General features: G+C 33.7%; 1 protein-coding gene across 1 annotated transcript; it reads left to right on the top strand.

Annotated features, from left to right (window-relative positions):
* Positions 1–6,649: 6,649 nt before the first annotated feature.
* LOC130811207 (uncharacterized) lies at positions 6,650–11,524 on the top strand. The gene is made up of 2 exons (XM_057677409.1): positions 6,650–8,051; positions 10,586–11,524. The coding sequence occupies exon 1, from the start codon at positions 6,823–6,825 to the stop codon at positions 7,981–7,983; it is 1,161 nt and encodes a 386-aa protein (XP_057533392.1). The 5' UTR covers positions 6,650–6,822; the 3' UTR covers positions 7,984–8,051; positions 10,586–11,524.
* Positions 11,525–20,936: the final 9,412 nt, after the last annotated feature.

Raw genomic sequence — 20,936 nt, 5'->3', positions numbered from 1 at the left:
AAAAATAAATTATATAAAAATTAAGGAATAAGCTTTTATTTTTATTTGTTCATTCCAAATTATTTTAGGGTTTTTGAAAGAGAAAAAAAAACATATAAAAACATGGCTCAAATGAATATGAATACCATTGTTCCTGTTCTTGGCAGTGCGGTGATACCGTTGTATGTGAGTGATTTTGAAAATTACTAATAATGAGGGCTTTGACGAGTTCTATCGATGTGGATCGAAAGTAGAACTATTAGCAAAGAAAAAAAATATAAAATTTTAATTTTTTTATTATTTTAAAGAAATACCGGATAGATTCTCATGCCAAACACAATTTGTTAATTATTTATGTAAGATATTATATGACTCTTAAATTATTTTTTTATAGCAATATTACAATTCACGATAATATAAAAATTAAAAAATAAAAAATATTATAATCAAAATAAATAAATAAAATAAATAATAAAATTATGGAAAAATTACAAAAAAAACTACCTAATCTATAGCACCTTTTGCAAAAAAACCTATTCTATTTTTTTTTTTTTGCAAAACTACCTTAAATGTCATAAACGTTTGCAAAAGACTACCACATGACGGAATCAGATAGTTGACTGTTAAAATATTATTTTGACCAACACATGGGTCACGAGAGTTACTTGTTAGTGTTATTAGCTCTTTTAAAACATGATTTTCTCTAATTTTTTCATCTTTCCCCTTCAATTCTTAATTACCCTACTTTTTTGCCTTTCCTCTCAATTCTTAAGAACCCTAATTTTTTCCCCAAATTAAATTAAAAAATCGAAGCTCTATACAAATGCTTGTAGAATTCTTTTTGCATAGAACATCTTAGACTAAGAAAGTTCTGGAAGACGATTCAAAACTTTCAAATTTTTCGATTCTGATACCAATTGGAGGAGATGTAACAAGTTTAAATGGATTGATGAATCTGAAAAGAGGAATTTTCCTTTACTTAATTATCCATTTGAAATCAACTCTTTTTTTCCTTTGATAATCTCCTTTTTTTTCTCATAAAAAACAAGTTGATTTAAAAGAACAAATATGAATGATTCGAAAGCAAACGAAAATCAAAGGAATAGAAGAGAGGATCGAGAATCAGAAAATTCAAAGGAAAGATTTTTCATTGAACAAAACCATGCAAAAACCACCATCCACAGCATATATGACTAAAATTTGAATTTGGGGAGTAGATTAGTGAAATAGATATCAATTAAAGAATTTACCAGTTGATTGGATTGGATGATTAATGTTGTCATGAAGTGTTGATTGAGTGTTGATGGTGACTTCCATGAACAGTGTGAGAGAGATTATCAAATGAGAGTGGAGGGAAAGAAAAAATAAAGGAAATGAAATATAAAATTTCAGAGTTATAAAATGAAGTCATTTGCGAGTCACGTGTAAAGTTGAAGTCCACCTTGACGGTCAACTAAATGATTCAGTCAAGTGGTAGTCTTTTGCAAATGTTTATGTCATTTAAAGTAGTTTTTTGAAAAAAATTTAGATTAATTAGGTTTTTTTTTTTTTTTTTTTTTTTTTTTTTTTTTTTTTTTTGCAAAAGGTGCTATAGATTAGGTAGCTTATAAGTATTTCCACCGCCATTAGCATATGAATGTGGAATCTAAAATAGTATAAATATAGTATGATAGCAATGATACAATTCTCGGTAATATAAAAATTAAAATTTAAAAAATATTATAATCAAAATACATAGATAAAATAAATAATAAAATTATCAATAAAACTTGCAACTTACTTAGTTAACAAAGATATTGACCCAATCTGAAATTAAAATTTTCTAAAATAATCTAAATAATAGAATTGAGAGCATGTGGTTATTTTTAAAGCTTATTTGATCAAATAGGCTTTGAAAGTAATCACATGCTTTAAAAGTGATCACAAAAGCTTTTAAAAGTGCTCACATAAATGTGATCATATAAGCTTTAGAACTGATCACATAATAAATTGACCTATTTATCATGTTTTAAATATAAGATGGCCGCATATAAGACTTCCTCACATCCGCTTGATTACAAGAACATCAATTCCTCCATCCCCCATTGCGGTAGAAAATTAAATTCATCGAAAAATTAAAGTTTAGTGTGCCATTAGTAGGGATGGCAATGAGTCGGATCTGGACAGGGTCCAGGTGGACCCGGATCCAGATCCGTTTTCATGAACAGGATCCAGATCCGGACCTGGATCCGCGGGTCCAGTTTTTCAAGACCCAGATCCGGATCCGCGGATACTGCGGATCCGGGTCCAAAACGGGTCTGACTTGTTTTTGTTTTTTTTTTTTGTATTTTTGAATGTGTTGAGATTGCAATAAAGCGATATTTATAGACTAATGTTAATATTGTAAACTCAATTAGGAACGGGAACAGCAACAAGAGGGGGGTGAATTGTTGTTGTTACTAGTTTAAGCGTTTTTGCCCTGTTTTTGCGGAATTGAATAAAATAAATAAAGCTTAAACTTAGAGCGAAATAATTAAAAGAGACAAACGATTTTTACGTGGAAATCTTCTAGGCCTAAATAGAAGGAAAAACCACGACCCCTCGGGATTTCTAAATTCTCCACTATGTTTAAGGCAACTCGTTACAATTACATTAAACATCTTACTTCACTCGAAGCGCATCAACTAGGCCAACTTCTCTCTCAAATTGCTTCACTCAAAGCAACAAACTTAGCTTCACTAAAAGCTAAACTCCACACTAGCTTCACTCAAAGTTATCAAATTCCCCCTTAGACTCACCCGAGTCAAATTACAAATACTTTCAAAAACCCTTACAAAAAGGATAAAAATTCTCTAAAAATAAAATCAATAAGTTGCACAAGAAAATATTATAAATTAATTGGCATTTTTAAAACAAAATTTTCTTGTAAAAATTCTTCTAAAATTACGTATGATTTAATGGCTCATACTAAGGTAAGTTTTGAAGAACAACCGAGTCCACTATTTATAGAGTCCACTATCCAAAATAATCATGGGAATAATGTGGATTTTAATATCCAAGGTCATCTACGGTTAGTCTCTAAAATAGGTATTAAACTTGACCAATTCAAGCCCACGGTTATTTAGTAATAACCGCTGTTCCCATTTACTAATATTAGCTTCTGTTCCCTTAAGCAGCAGTTCCCTTGTACTAAATTTAGCTGCAGTTCCCTTGTACTAAATTTAGCTGCAGTTCCTGTTTCCAATTATAACTGCTGGAACTTTAGGCTAAAAATAGACACGGTTGAGCTTTCCAATAATAGGGACGGTTGCTTATTACTAATAATAGGAATGGTAACCTATTTTCTAATATTAAGACCGGTTCTAAAAAAATAATAATAATAGCTAAGACTTTTTCAATAGCAGTTGTTCCTATATTTAGCAAATCCAATATTCACTAAATATAGATCCTAAAATAAAGGCTTATATTTAGAAAATCACACGTTAGACATTTTAGAAAATATTTTACCAATTAACTTTAATAATTTATTAATGCAACAAATCAACTTTATTTAACACATCAACTAAAAATAATAATTAAAATAATAAACAGAATTTTCAGTGGACGTAAGCTGACTCCAGTTCAGGAACAGTGCACTTTCTCCAAATTCCAATTTTGCTAGAACATCCAACTTAGGAACAGTAGACCTGCTGTCTCCATTTTACATCCCAAGTGATATACTTCTTCTAACATCTCTCGGATCCTTTTGACACGTACATTTCCATGAACCAAGTCATAGGTACTATCAACGATCATAATCACGACCGGATATCGACCTGCACACAATCTCTAAAAACATATTTGTTTAAATACAGTGTAGTCATCATCAAAACTCAAAAGGTCCAACAAATATAATATATAATTTCGCAATCAATCACCCAAAAAAACATTATACAACTTAAAATTGTCTTGAAAATATCCAACAAACACATTAAAGTTGTTTGTTACATAAATAAATATAGCCGATACACAATCTTTTATTCAAAATAACTTAATATAGTTAATAAAAGATGTTCTTAGTCATCCAATCTTACCAATTTGTCAAAATTCTTCAACACTAACATCATCAAGATCCTACAAACCAAAAAAACTCATTAATAGATGCAATTTTTAAAAGTTTAGATATAAGAATATAAGATTATAAATTTATAACGCAAAATAAATACCATATCAAGAATGTCCATTATTTCCACATCCTCACCATCTTCGCCGATAGTTGAACAAGCATAAGTTCCTTCAATATTAACTTCAATAACGAAAAATATAATTACATTAGTTAGTAAAAAATAGACTAAATGTGCAAATTAGTATAAAATTACCTTTGACCTCATCGACCATTCAATTTTGCAAGCACATTAAAGCCTCCACTGTTTGAGAATGAAGCCTAGACCGGTGAGCTAACTACCCTTCCACCCGTGCTAAATGCACTTTTCGAAGCAACCGATGAGACAGGAATTGCAAGAATGTCTTTGGCAACTTTTCTTAAAGTTGGGTAGCTTTGGTCTATCTTCCACCATGCAAGTATATCAAATTCATTATTCTCCGGCAAAGTACGACTCTCTAAGTGTTGATCAATTTCAATTTTAATTGGCACATAATCAATTTTTTGTCTCTTAGTCCTAACGAAATCATCCTCATCAGTCATCACCAAGAACCTCAACTTGTGTCTCCACCGGAGAACTTTCATTCACATTACATCGACTTTTATACTCATCGAAAAGATTATAAAGAGTATTTCTTACTCTTTCCACTTTAGCATTGGCATCATCTCCATAGAATTTCTTAAAATAATGCACCACACAATCCATCTTATTTTTCGGATCTAAAATGCCCGCAATGGCCAAAAGCTCATTATTATGATCCCAATATTTGTCAAACTTTTCTACCATTTTCTCAGCCATTTTTCTAATAATCTCACTATTTTCATTTTGCCTCCACTTAGTTAATGCAAGTTTAATCTCACAAGCATTACGAAAATACAAATTTGAAGTTTGATGATTTCTACCAGAAAAAACCTTAGTTGCCTTATAGAATATTTCCAACTTTTGACAAACAAGAGTAGCCATTTGCCAATCATGATCACTAGGCACATCAAAATTCAACCTTGTATGTAGACGTTTCAACTTATTAAAAACTTCTTTAAAAGGCAAACAAGTGTCAAGCAAATCATATGTGGAGTTCCACCTAGTTTTACAATCAAGACTCACCCTTTTAGGTTTTTGCAATTCTACCCTCATTACGCTCCAGCAACACTTTAAGAGAGATCCTCTCGGTGTTGTACGTTTTTATCACATCATTTTTCAATGTGTTTCTCGAAATCATCTTAAAGTTGTCATTTAAACTCCTCACAAAGTTTCTAAAACCAATGTGGTCAACCATTGATAAAGGATACTCATGCATTATCACCATTTTCATCAATTCTTTCCTTGATACTTCTTGATCAAAAATCACTTTCTTTGGCTTTTCATTAATTGCTGAGTAAGTACATCCATCGATTTCTCTTTTCACTTTTAATTGTGACTGATTAGATGTAAGGTTTAAATGTCTACTTGAACATTTTGCTTGTTTAAGAAGATGTGAAGTTCCACTACTCCCTTTGTAGGAAAGTGTTTTCTTACAAGTCTTACATTTTGCCATTTGTACACCATTCACATGTACAAGGTCAAAATAAGTTTATGCTTCTGAAGTTAATTTCTTACTTTTAGCACTACTTTGTTCAGTAGATTCATTCTCAACATCAACATTACCCTCAAATTCCCCATATGATTCATGAATATGATGCTCAATAGGTTGACTAGAATCACCATCAAGTCCATCATTTTGTTTATCCATTTACTCAACAATACACTGTGATAAATTTACTAGTCATCAATTACCATTGAACTCAACATAAATCAACCATTCAACTCAAATAAATAAAAAAATACTCAACATAAATAAAAAATTACCACTAAACTCAACATAAATCAACCAATAAACTCAAATAAATCAACATAAATCTACCACTAACATCAAATAAATAAAAAAAATACTCAACGTAAATAAAAAATTACCACTAAACTCAACATAAATCACCACTAAACTCAACATCAGACATTTATCTACTAGTCTACTACTCAACATAAATCAAAAGTATTTTAGGAAAAAAAAAGAATCAAAATTAGGGTTTATTATCCTCAAATCCGCCAGACGCCTGTGAGGAGAGGGGAGAAGATCTGTCGCGGTGGGCCGGTGGCTGTGAGGAGGAGTATGTGGGCTGGGGGCTGGCTGTCGAGTGTGGAGTTTGTCGACTGGGAGTGGGAGGCAGTGAGGGTGATGAGTGATGACTGAATTGATGAGGGCGTGTCGTGAGGCAGTGACTGTGAGGGAGGGAGTCTGGGTATTTTAATATATTTTTGATATAAAAAAAATAAATAAAAATAAAACGGGTCCTCCAGATCTGCGGGTTCGGGTCTGAGTAATTTTCTCGGATCCGGATCCAGACCCGTGAAATTTAAACGGATTCGGATCCGACTCGGATCCAACGGGTCTATATTTTTAGGACCCAAATCCGTGAAAACGGATACGGATCCATAGATCCAGATCGGATTCAATACCCATTGTCATCCCTAGCCATTAGTTTGAAAAACCCTAAACACTTTAGAAATCTAATAATGAATGCTCGCCGTGGTCATCCACAATTTCTTAAAGCTGAGTGATAATACGAATCATCAGGCAAGTCTTCGCTTCGTCTCTTTACTATTTTCCCCCTTTTACATTGTTCAATCATTTTAGGTATTTCTGTGTCTAAATAAGAACTACTTGTATATCCCCTGGAGAAATGCAATGATTCTCCATCAATTAAGAAGAACCCTAATTTCTTTACCACTTAAACATGAACTTTCAAATCTTACCATTCCATCTTCTATACCCTTTTTCTCTTTATTCTCTACTTTTGTGAATTCAACTGGAAATTCCATTTCTGAAGTCTCAAAATACTTGATTACCCAACATGATTTTTCCAAAGAAACAGCTTTAAAGAGCTCAATTTTCATCACCCAGAAGAAGTATGAAACTCCCAAATATGTGATTAGTTTTTTCAAAAATCTTGGTGTATCAAATACCCAGTTAGAGGCAATAGTCTTATGTGATCCTCAAATTCTTTCTCTTGATGTTAAAAACTCATTTATGGAAAAAATTGATAGAATAAAAGATTTGGGTTTTTCTAATGATGATTTGGTGAATTTGTTGTCTTGTGTTCCTGGTGTTCTGACCTTACCTAGATCAGTTGATGCTGTTGCAGATAGCTTTTCTGTGTTGTTAAATGTTGTGGGTGTTTCCAATTCAGATGTTATTAGGGTTTTAAAGAACTGCAATTGGTATTTAGGCAATGATTTGAACAAAAGTTTGGTTCCTAACATTAAGTTTTTGGAAAATTGTGGTATTAGCCAATTGCAAATTAGGCAAACTCTTTTTAATTTTCCTAGATTTTACTTACAAAAACCAGAGAGTATAAGAGAATGTGCGAGGCGGGTTGACGAAATGGGATTGTCGAGGCATTCGAAAATCTATATTCATGGTGTTCGAGTAATGAATTCGATGAGTTTAGAAAAATGGGAATCGAAAGTGAAGCTGTTTAGGGACATGGGTTATAGTGAAGATGATATAGTGAATGTTTTTAGAAAGGTACCTCAGGTGTTTGCGTTATCAGAGAAGAAAATATTGCTAGGCTCCGAAGTTTTGCTTAGTTCAGGAAGTGTTGATTTAACATTTTTGATTCAGCGTTCGGAATTGCTAATTTATAGCGCTGGGTCTAGGATTAAGCCTCGTTTGGACATCATCAAGGTTCTTATGTCAAAAAATTTACTCCAAAAGGAACCTAGTACGTGTACAGTGTACAAAATGTCTGATAAAGCTTTTATACATAGATATGTGCTTCCTTATGCGGACGAAATTGGCGAGGTTGGTGCAAAATACATTGCTAGAAGAAGTTTAAGTACTCCTTAGAGATCAAAGGTTCTTATGTCGTTGATGAATGGAGATCAAAGGTTCTATGATCAAGACTTTGTTTCGAGGTATAAGCTCTTCGCTCTTTCATCATTTATCAAGGGGTGTTTGACAAATTAGCTTATTGGTTAATTTAAGCTTATTTTGAAAATAGAGAGTTTGGTGGTCTGAGCAGCTTGTTGATATAAATAAGCTGTTTTTGAACAAGCTGCTTATAGTATCGGGTTTAAATTAGCTGGTCAAATTAATTCATAAAATCAGCTGGTCAAACCAATTCATAAAATCAGCTGCTCAAATCAATAACTATAATTAACTATCAGCCGTTTGTCAAACACCCTCCAAATCATAATTAGTTTGTCAAACACCCATTTAATCAGCTTATGTTGTAATTGCATTAACCTCAAAAACCTTCATAATGTAGTAACAATGTTGTGGCGCCAATGATAATTTGCCCTATGCCGGTCTTTGATAGATGCCTTACGGATGGTTTAAGATTCACAAGTCTTTTGTGTTGAAGCTATAGAAAATAGCATTTTCTCATGACATTGGCTTTTGATAGTAGTTCTTTTGATGAGTCTCTGTTTTGGATTGGTATTGAGGTTTATTCTCGGTATCTCTACATTGGGTCGACAATTACGGCTCGTTTTGTAGGTGGTAATAAACGATGGTAATGAGAATAAAAATTAGCGTAATTTTGGTTGAACATCTCTTATCTACCTTGATGGTTATGTTTGTTCAACTTCAATCATCTCATTTTCTTCATAAAATTCATTCAAATGCATTACCATTGGAAGATGTAGTATTAGATGGTAATGGAAATTTGTAAATAAAAAATCTTTTTAGTGATCAAAGTTTCATTACCATAAGAATGACATGGATCTTTTGATAAAATTTTACACTATAAATCATTCTCATTACCACTATTTAATACGACTAACTAAACGAGCCGTTAAGATTTGTTTTTGGTTTTTTTGCTTGTTTTCAAATAACCATTGTGCCATGATTTAGCTCGGGTGCATGCATGAATCAAGTAGTAGGAACCAAGATTAGCACTCATTTGAAGATTTGGTAGTTTGCTTTGCTTCTATTGGTGTACACATAACTAAGAGCATCTTTATTGATGAGAAAACATATTAACCTTCATACTCATCCACTGATACACATCAAACCATACTCATTATCATTACTGCGAACAAATATAACTTCATCCATTCTCACTCAATCTACATCAATACCCTCCTTTTGTTCTCTCCTTCATCCACCATCCATATCATTAATTTATTTCTTGTTGAAAAATAATTGTAACTATGGTTATTAAAATCACAATTCTGATATACGATTCTACGACTTTACGATCCAAAAATAAGTGAGCGATTCGAATCGTAGGTAGAATCGTAAGTTGGTCTACATGATAATTTCAGCAATTTCATTTTATGGGTGCATTATAATTAGTTAAATAATTGTTCTGTGTCAAATATATGTAAAAATTGGTCTCTATTTTTAGAGGATGAAAAGATAGTCATTTTTCTTGTTTGTAAATTGTGAACTATATTCGTTGTAAATTATTGGGCCTACTAATCGTAAATGATCCGTATTAGTATGATGTTGTTCGCTTTGGTTTGAGCCCGTATGAATTTGTTTTTGGGAACTTTTCCAAAAGTCCTTATACTAATTTGGACTTGCATTACTCTTGTCAACACTGATGTGGGACTTGGGATGTAACTCAACAATCCCACATTCCCACCATGGACCAAATAGTAGATTTTTTAAAGGCACTATAGTGCTATATAAGAGAAGGAATCTCTTCAAATGGATGCTTTAAATACTTTTTGCTTATAGTTTAGAGAAGTAGGATGCAATAAAATGTGATCCTTAGAATTAAGAGTGAGTGGCAAATATTGAGAGCAACTATTGGATTATTATGTGATTGATGTTTGCCATTAAAGTTAAAGGGTAAGTTTTATCAAACAACCATTAAACATTTAAACTGATGTTCTACTATATGGATCAAATTATTAGTCTTTTAGAAAGCGAGATAGGTGTAGCAAAAATACGAATGCTTTGATGGATGAGTAAGTATACCTTGAGGGATAGAATTCGAAACAAAGTCATAGAAATGGTTTATGAGTCATAAATATTGAGGAAAAATGAAAGAGAATCGTTTAAGATGGTTTGGGCATGTGCAAAGACAAGTGATAGCAAATTGGTTAGAAAGATAGAATGTTGGAGCTTTGAAAACTTAAAAAGAGGGCGAGGAAGATCGAAGATAACTTGGAGGAAAAGAGTGAAAAAGGATATGTAGAATCTAAACTTACATTTCTACGAAGATAACTCGGAGGACAAGAGTAAAAACATGATGGTAGAAAAATCATGATGAATATAGAAAAATAGTTCATGTAAAGGACCATTGTTACTGATATATTAGTTGATGGAGCTGATCCAAATCATTTGGGATTATAGATCTGGCATTGTTATTTTAATACTTATTTTTTTCAAGAAATAGGATTGATGAAACACTAGCATTCAGTAATATGTGTAGTTATTTCATTGCTTTTTTTAGATGAGAATTTCAGAGTACTGATTCCTATTTTTTGACTGGCAGAAGGAGCTGACAGTTGCACATCTTCAAGCTCTGGCAGACTGAATGATAATAATAGTTGAAGGAAGAAAGCTGAATACTGATTAGCTAATTTATCTTGCAGGCCATCACCCATAAAACACTATAATATAATGTAGATTGTTGATTATCTAATTTATTTTTGGGCCTATTTATTGTCACTTAAACGAAGAACGCTCTTGTATGTAGGCACTCTTAGGGATGCAGGCGGGGCGGTCTAATAGGAGACCCGCCCCATCCCCGCCCCATCGGGGAGAGGATGGGTCCCGGTTTGATGGGTCATGGGGCGGGTACGGATATAAAATTCATACCACCGCGGGGATGGGTTTTAGGTGATACCCGCCCCGCCCCGCCTCAAGATACCCGTCTCAAAATATGTATAAATTTTGGGAAACTGGGTACCCGGTATCTGGTTTATATTTTTTTTTAAAAACTAATTATTTTCAAGTACTAGATTGATTTACTTTGGATGATTTTGAGTTGATGTTGAAATACTTTTGTTTTAGACATGTATATTTGTTTGAGACTTTGGTTATGCGTTTGTTTGAGACAAGGATTGAATATAAATATGTGGCACAGATGGGTTTAAGCGGGGATTTGACGGGTGGTGGGCCGGGAAAAATGGGTATTACACGGGGATGGATACCCAGATGGGTGGTGGGGCGAGGATGGTTTTAGATACAAACCCATCGGGACGGGGAAAAAAATTATACCTGCCGCGGGGATGGGGATGGGGATGGTAATTCCAATACCCTCCCCGCCCCGCCTCGTTTGCATCCCTAGGCACTCTAGCTTACTCCTGAATCAAAAAAATTATAGTATATGTCAACTAAGTGTTTAATCATAAGATAATTATGTAATTTATGTTTAATCAAGAGTCATTACAAATGGAATATTGGGTTGATAATGATGATGTTTAATCACGAGTCGAGAGTCCATTATGTTGTGTTGGAAAATATAATTTCGTTTGTGAATTTATAATTGGCTTAAATTATTGTTTGGTAAATTAAAAAATTACTTTTGAGTTTAAGTTAATTTTATCTTCGTTTTAATAGTAGTTAAGTTGAAAATTTAAAGTTGGTCAATTAATGAATTTCTTGTGAAGTTGTATTTAAATATTAAATAAACCTTTCTGATTTTCACATTTTGCTTTTATGATTTTAAAATTGAAATATATAATTTAAAATAAATTGCTTGTAAAGTTGTATTTAAACATTACCAAAAAGAATTTTCGTTTGTGAATTTTCTTGTGATTAATAATTTAATTTTTAGGTATCTGCAATCAATTAGATGTTAATCAAGAATTATATATTTAGTTACTATTTTTAGTGATAGTCAAATGGATAGGTGATAGGGGTGTTCATTAGCAGGTACTTAGTTAGTCGGGTACTTCTTTTAACTGCCAGTGTCCTGGCAATAACACCCCTGAATTTCTAATCCCTTATACAAAACTAAAACCACAAAGGATGGAAGGAAATTCGAGTGTTATATTAAAATATTATAAATAAAATGCTATTAAACTTTAAGAATTATGAGTAGAAATTTCGGCAACATCTCTACTAAAAATCGAAGATGTGGTAGAACATTTAACACAATAAAAACATTAAACTAATCTAAGGAATCATTGCCTTTAAAACCTCACACCACGGCGATAATGATTATCGCCGGCTTCTCAAATCAACATGTCAAGTATGGATCGTGGTTTCAGTGTCAACGCTTGCGTTTTAAAATGACTTAACTCTTTAAAACCATACAATGTTATAAACTACGCAGCGGAAAACACAAATAAGCAAAGGAGGATACAAGGCCTCATAACAAAACGTATACAAACTAGAGTTTACAAAAAATAACGAAGAGCTACAAAATCAGAAGATAATGGTATGACACAGGTTATGCTTCGCCCTCATTACTCTCCCCCAATGCAATGCAAAAGAAACTTTAATACCTGCTACGCCTGTCTATGATCTTCCTGCTGCTCAACATCATACCAAAGGCCAATGTGTCATAGCAGGACAATCATAGCAAAATTATCAACAATCAAACAGAAACACAAACACGCACACGTCAGTATCCAACATCAAATATAATAAGGCCAATCTATTAGATAACATTATGTTATACAACAACATAAGATGATTACATAAGACACAAACACAAATGGTAATCGTTTATCATCCACCTATACTTCTTAATCTCGTTACGTCCTTTCCAACCTTAACCCATGTATTCCGGGTAGAACGCAAGTCTTCACACTCTTCTTCTCAGAACATAAACTCTTATAAAACGCGCGTAGTATCAACTCAACCAAGGCATTAGCAGACTACCCAGCACATGACCTATTAGAGCTTGTCTAATCCTAAAGTAAGTGTTGTCATAGTCTATCTTTGGGATTGGTAACTCCCTTGAGGTAACTTAACTTGGGCGCACTTCTCACTAGCATAAACTATTATCAATGAATAAATTTTCTATCTATGAGTAAATGTTCTATCAATGTGTAAGCTTTCTATCAATGAATAAACTTTCTTTCATTGGATCTTTTCTCTACTTCATGGCATAGTGACAAGGCTAGGTGGGTTATCGGCCACCCGGCGTCCATGGCAAAGTATGAGCTCATACTCGGGATGGTCATGGGTCCAGGACCCTGTTGGACCCGCCCCGGACCCGCCCCTTTTTTGAGGGTCTGGGTCCTAATTTTTCAGACCCATCGGATCCGGATCCGGGTCTGGATCTAAAAAAATTTTGACGGGTCTGGGTCCGGGTCCTAAGGTGAAGACCCCGACCCGGACCCTAAAATTTTAAATTTTATATTTTAAATTTCTGATTTCTTAATTTATTTATTATATAATGAAAAGTTGAAAACCCGTTTTTGCCTAAATCCTAAAGCAGTAAAGACTAAAGACTAAATTTCTGATTTCTTAATTTATTTCTTAATTTATTTATAATATAATGTTTCTCATTTAATCTTTTATATTTGATTTTTAATTATGTATTTAGACAAGTGTTTTTACGTTCTAGTAATTATTTTGTATTTGAATTTCATGGACTCGAACAAGTGTTTGTAATATGATAATAAGTTGCTTACAAAAATACAAAAAGACTCGAAAAAGGTTCAATTTTGACAAATCAAAGAGGCTTTGTATAAGACCTATTAAGGACCCTAGACCCTGTCAGATCCGTAGGGTCCGGGTCTGGGTCTGAAAATTTTGGACCCTTAGGGTCCGGATCCGGGTCTGGATACAAAAAAAATAAAAGGGTCCGGGTCCGGGTCTGTCCAGACCCGCTCCAGACCCGCCTTATGACCATCCCTAGCTCATACCCCCTCCAGCTGACCCTCTCGGATCCTACCTTCGGGAAAAATAACACACTGAGGTACCAAATCCAGTGAAGAGGCCACCATATTAGGGTTTGCAAAGCCTGCATGGTAACACCTCAGTCAAGGGGCGGTATCAGTCACCCGGTGCCCAATGACAAAACTATGCTCATACCCCTCATACAGTGATCCCGTCGGATCTCACCTAGAGGACTATTAAATCAACCGGACATAACCCAGTTGAATCACGCCAACTAATTGTAATCTAATGCTTTATCAAATGGGAATAACTCCCACTTTCTACTATTAATGAATGCTCTGGGATGGCAGAACGCCAAAACCCGCTGAGCAACTCAAACAAAATACGAAATTCACTTATAAAGGAGTCATTCTAACTCCAACAAAGACATAATCCAATTCTTAAATAATTAAGGAGATAGTCCCCGCCTTCTACTAACATTCGCATTATCTAAACGATTATAGGCGCAAGGATTTCATAATCGATAGCTCTTTATACAAGGTGTACTCGCTAGTACCTCATAGTTTCGATACAATGCATATTATCACAATAAACAATAATATCTTAAATTAAATTGCATATAAGGTTCGTTACTGCGTGTACGTACCTGTAAGCATCATTGCCCGACCAAACGTCACAAAAAAAATCACCCAACTAAAGTTCTACCTTCTTTTTTTTTGAAACGAGCACCTATATAAATTAGGAGTAGAACTAATAAGCCTATTGGTCTCTATCTAAAAACATCTAGACGCTTAAACAAGCTATCATTCACCCATTCAAAGTAACGTCCAATTATTCTGACGCATACTAAACCAATTCACATATTCAATCTATACTTGCTCATAAGTTATGACATTAATTAACAATCAAAGAAGCTTTCAAATCCACTAAACCAACAATTAAATGAGCATTCGTAGCAACAAAGTGAACTTTATGATCATTTCTTTAAACCTAAGAGACTTAAGTTATAAGACCACATCACCTGAAAAATGTCACAACTAATTTCACTTGTACAACAACATTAACACTAATAATTTTTAACAATGTTAATGTTAGTGATAATATTAAGTTGTGATATAATCTACTACAACATACAAAATTACTCATGATGGCAAAGGGCATGAAAAGAAACACTTCCTCTAATAATTTGCGACAATAATGACAACGATGGTTTCTACCTACTTTAACAATGATAGTTTTCAACTCTAATAACTACGACCACACCACAACTAACTAACAATAATACTTAGTAATATAAACAACATCCACCATCATCCTTATAATACAAGTGACAATTAACACCACCTTTTGTAACTAATACTCTCAATTGTAACAACTATTATCACCTATTCACAATAAAATCACATTTTCAAAAGTTGTATAAATCTATGAAATTATAAAACACCCTCAAAACACATGTTGGACCTCTTGAGTTTTGATGATGACTACACTTAAGCAAATATGTGTTTAGAGATTGTGTGCAGGTCGATATCTGGTCGTGATTATGATCGTTGATAGTACCTATGACTTGGTTCATGGAAATGTACGTGTCAAAAGGATCCGAAAGATGTTAGAAGAAGTATATCGCTTAGGATGTAAAATGGAGACAGCAGGTCTACTGTTCCTAAGTTGGATGTTCTAGCAAAACTGGAAATTGGAGACAACACACTGTTCCTGAACTGGAGTCAGCCTACGTTAACTGGAAATTCTGGTTATTTATTTATAATTATTATTTTTAGTTAATGAAATTAATTTGTTGCATTTATTTATTATAGTTAATTGGCAAAAAGTTTTCTTAAAATTACTTTACGTATGAGCCTCTAAATAAAGATCCTTTATTTTAGGATCTATTTTTAGTAAATATTGGATTTGCTAAAAATAGAAATAGTGGTTGTTGAATGGGTCTTAGCTATCATTCTTAACCGGTCTTTATACCTATAAGTTAGCAAATAACCATTCCTATTAAGTATAACCGTTTCTATTAATAGCAAAAACGTTCCAGCAGTTAGTGCTGGAACAGGAACTGCTGAAGAAACTGCTGCTTAAGGGAACAGCGGTTATTATTAGGGAACAGCGGTTACTATTGCTTTAACCGTATGTTTGATTTATTCAAGGCTTATGGAAATAATCGTTTGATAGTGTAATCCACATTTTCCCCATGATCTTTTGCTAAGGAATAATGAATTGGAATATTCCTTTTTATTAGGGATTTTAGCTCTATAAATAGTGGACTCGGTTATTCATAAAAACTTGCCTTAGTATGAGCCATTAAATCATACGTAATTTTGGGAGAACTTTTTCAAGAAAAATTTGTTTTAAAAATGCCAATTAATTTATAATAGTTTCTTGTGCAACTCATTGATTTTATTTTTAGAGAATTTTTATCCTTTTGTAAGGGTTTTTGAGAGAATTTGTAATTAGACTCGGGTGAGTCTAAGGGGGAAATTAGATAGCTTTTAATGAAGCTAGAGAAGAGATTAGCTTTGAGTAAAGCTAAGGAGAAAGCTTCTAGTGAAGCTAGTGGTGAGAATTAGCTTTTAGTGAAGCTAAGTTTGTTGCTTTGAGTGAAGCAATTTGAGAGAGAAGAGTTGGCCTAGTTGATGCGCTTCGAGTGAAGTAAGATGTTTAATGTAATTGTAACGAGTTGCCTTAAACATAGTGGAGAATTTAGAAATCCCGAGGGGTCGTGGTTTTTCCTTCTATTTAGGCCTAGAAGGTTTCCACGTAAAAATCATTTGTCTCTTTTAATTATTTCGCTCTAAAGTTTAAGCTTTATTTATTTTATTCAATTTCGCAAAAACAGGGCAAAAACGCTTAAACTAATAACAACAACAATTCACCCCCCCTCTTGTTGCTGTTCCGTTCCTAATTGAGTCTACAAATGGTATCAGAGCCCTGTTCCCAGTAGATCAGGAAACCCTGAGGGCAGAATCCTGGTGTTTTCGAAAATGTCAATTATGAACGAGCGAATGGAAGAAGGGTATTCTACTCAAAGACCACCCATGTTTGATGGAAAATTCTATACTTAATGGAAGAATAGGATGGAGATCTTCATCAAAGCGGAAAATTATCAAGTTTGGAGAGTCATCAAAATTGGAGACTTTGAGGTAATCACTACTAACTCCAATCATGAAATTGTTCCCAAACCTATAACCGAATTTGAAAAAGAAGATTTTTAGAAGATGGAAATTAATGTCCTTGCCATAAAGCAGGTATGTTCTTCTAACTCATTTTCTGTCCATCCATCCAAATTGAGTAAAAATAAATTAATAGAGTTGCTAAAGGAGACACAAATTAAACTTGAAGATTGTAATGATAAGTGTCTCCAATTGGAAAAGGAGCTCAAAGTAAGTAAATACCATGTCTCCTATATAAACACCTTTAGATCCGATGTCCAAAACAGATTTTTCAGTTTGTTGGACCAAAACATAATTCTAAAGGAAAATATGGAGAGAATTAAAAAGGAAAATGTTATTCTTAATATTGAGTTATCGCAATACAAATTACTAGGCTTGAATAAGGAATTAAACGACGCATCTATTAAGAACCTGTGTACAGATTTTCAAAATCTGGATAGTAGCTTCGAATTCAACCGCTCCAATAGTGATAAAATAGAGCTTGAATTAAATTCAAGAGAAAAAGGGAAAATAAAAAGTGTTCCCAAATGGATTCAAGAAGCTAAAAGTAAAAATTCAAAACGCCTAGATCACTTTAAAAATAGCAAGAAGAAAAAGGTATACGTTGATCTCCCTAGTGACAGATGCTGTTCCTTCTGTGGAGGAACTGGCCATCTGAAGGACCAGTGCACCAAAAGGGAACAGTACACTGTCTCTAACAGAAACTATGTCGATAACATTTGGACGAAGAAAACAGATTTTTGTAAAATCGACAAGGAACCAAGACAGCCTGGGTTCCTGTAACTAACCATTAATTTTTTTCAGGTTCAAGTGAGGGGGAACAGCTCATGGTATCTCGACAGTGGGTGTTCCAAGCACATGACGGGTGACAAATCTAAATTTCTCTCACTTGAAGCCTATGATGGGGGAACAGTAACCTTCGATGACAATATAAAGGGTGAGATAATCGCCAAAGGAAAAGTTGGAAGGTCATGTTCCCATGCTATCGATAATGTGTTTTTAGTCGAGAATTTGAAACATAACTTACTTAGCATTTCTCAATTTTGCGATAAAGGTAACTCTGTGAATTTTACTTCTGAAAAGTGCATTATTTCTAAGAATGACACAGGAGACATCGTTCTTGAGGGAATCAGAAAAGGGAACACTTATGTAGTGAACCTGGACACTGTTCCCAAAACCAGTCTAACGTGTCTAAGTGTTGTAGAAGACGACCCACTTCTTTGGCATAAGCGTCTAGGTCATGCTAGTTATACATTGATTAATACATTAAGATCAAAAGACCTAGTTAGAGGATTACCAGCTATAAAATTCCTTAAGGATGAAATTTGAGATCCTTGTGCCAAAGGAAAACAAGTGAGGTCATCTTTTAAATCAAAGAATGTTGTGACCACCTCTAAACCACTTGAATTATTACATATGGATCTATGTGGACCTATGAGAACACAAAGCCGGAGTGGCAAAAGATATGTGTTTGTTATTGTTGATGATTATAGTAGATTCACATGGACTTTATTTTTAGTTAGTAAAGATGAAGCTTTTAATGAGTTTGTTTCTTTCGCTAACAAAATACAAAAATCTACCAATAATCAAATTATTCACATAAGGTCAGATCATGGAAGAGAATTTGAAAATTCAAGTTTTATGAGTTATTGCAATGAACATGGTTTAAGTCATAATTTTTCGGCACCACGAACACCACAACAAAATGGTGTAGTAGAAAGCAAAAATAGGACTTTAGAGGAAATGGCTAGAACCATGTTAATTGCTAGTGGTCTACCTAGAAATTTTTGGGCTGAAGCTGTTAATACTGCATGTTATATTTTGAATCGTGTATTAATAAGACCAATCACTTCAAAGACACCCTATGAATTTCTTAAAGGTGTTAAACCAAATATTTCCTATTTTCGTGTGTTTGGATGCAAATGTTTTGTACATGTTAATGGAAAACGAAATATAGGTAAATTTGATGAAAGAAGTGATGAAGCAGTATTTCTTGGCTACTCATCACATAGTAAAGATTACAGAGTTTATAACAATAGAACAATGAGCGTGGAAGAATCCGTTCACATAATTTTCGATGAAACTAACTTTTTGTCAAGTGAACATGATACAAATAATTTTAAGATAGGTCTTGCAAATCTAGAACACGATGATGAAGAATTGAAATTTCAAGATCAAGGAACAACAGGTGAACAGTCGTTTCCAGAAGAAGCAGAAAGGCCCGATCATAATCTGGAGCTGCCAGTTCAACGGGACCAACAGACTGTTCCCAATAGAGCTGTTCCCACAGAAGAGCAAAACGTTCCAGTAGCTGAACAAAATGTTGATCAAGCTGATGAACCAGAACATGCTATTGTTCCCACAAGAGAATTTGTGCCCAAAACTTGGAAGTATCAAAGTTATCATCCTCTTGATTTGATTATAAGTGATTTGAATAAAGGAACACAAACTAGATCTCAAATGAGAAACTTTTGTGCACACTTTGCGTTCCTATCATCACTCGAGCCCAAGAATCATGAAGAAGCTCTAAAGGATTCCGAATGGATCGTGGCCATGCAAGACGAATTAAATGAATTTGAAAGAAATAAAGTTTGGCACTTGGAACCCAAACCGAAACACAAAAAGGTGATTGGTTTGAAATGGGTAATTCGGAATAAACTAGATGAGCATGGAATAATTGTTAGAAACAAAGCAAGGCCTGTGGTCAAAGGATACAATCAACAAGAAGGTATTGATAATACCAAGACATTTGCTCCGGTAGCAAGGTTAGAGGCTATAAGAATCTTAATTTCTTTTGCTGCATTCATGAACATTAAATTATATCAAATGGATGTGAAATGTGCTTTTTTAAATGGCTATCTTGATGAAGATGTTTTTGTTGAACAACCCCCTGGTTTTGAAAATACCTCTTGTCCTAATCATGTCTACAAGTTTGATAAAGCCTTATATGGCTTGAAGCAAGCTCCTAGGCAATGGTATGAAAGACTGTCAAAGTTTTTTATTCAAAATAACTTTGTAAGAGGAAAAATAGACAAAACCTTATTCTTTAAGAGTAAAGGTTATGATATTTTGGTTGTTCAAATTTATGTTGATGATATTATTTTTGATGCCACTAATGACTTGTTATGTAAAGAATTTTCCAACCTTGTGGGCACAGAATTTGAAATGAGCATGATGGGAGAACTAAATTTCTTTCTTGGTTTACAAATTAAACAAACTGAAAATTGTATTTTTATTCATCAACAAAAATATATAAAAGAACTTCTCAAGAAATATGGATTGAATAATGCTAAAACTAACCATACACCTATGGCTACCAATGTTAGACTAGATGAAGAACTAAATGGGATTAATTAGATCAAACAATGTATCGAGGCATGATTGGTTCTTTATTATATCTAACAGCTAGTAGACCTGATATTTCTTTTAGTGTTGGCTTATGTGCTAGATTTCAATCTAATCCCAAAGAATCACATTTTACAGTAGTAAAAAGAATTCTGAGATACTTAAAGGGAACAGACGACTTGTCCCTATTTTATCCTAAAAGTGATGTCTATGATTTGAAAGGTTTTAGTGATGCAGATTATGCAGGTGATCTAGTTAATAGAAAAAGCACATCAGAAGCTGAATACGTAGCAGCAGCAGCTTGCTGTTCCCAAATACTTTGGATAAAGCTGCAGCTAAGAGATTTTGGTATTAAAATTGAATGTGTTCCTATTTATTGTGATAATACCAGTGCCATATGCATATCTAAAGATCCAGTGCATCATTCACGAGTAAAACACATCCACATTAGGCATCATTTTCTTAAAGATAATGTTGAAAATAAAAATATTATTTTAAAGCATGTAAACACCAACAAGCAAATAG

The sequence above is a fragment of the Amaranthus tricolor genome, chromosome 4, assembly GCF_026212465.1.
Source record: "Amaranthus tricolor cultivar Red isolate AtriRed21 chromosome 4, ASM2621246v1, whole genome shotgun sequence".
In the NCBI taxonomy this organism is placed as follows: Eukaryota; Viridiplantae; Streptophyta; class Magnoliopsida; order Caryophyllales; family Amaranthaceae; genus Amaranthus; species Amaranthus tricolor.
The sequence above is the reverse complement of the archived record's forward strand: the minus strand, read 5'-3'. Positions and strand labels throughout refer to the sequence as shown.

Bases quoted from the DNA above. Each gene is read 5' to 3' on its own strand.
- LOC130811207 (XM_057677409.1), top strand. From the start codon at position 6,823: ATGATTCTCCATCAATTAAGAAGAACCCTAATTTCTTTACCACTTAAA.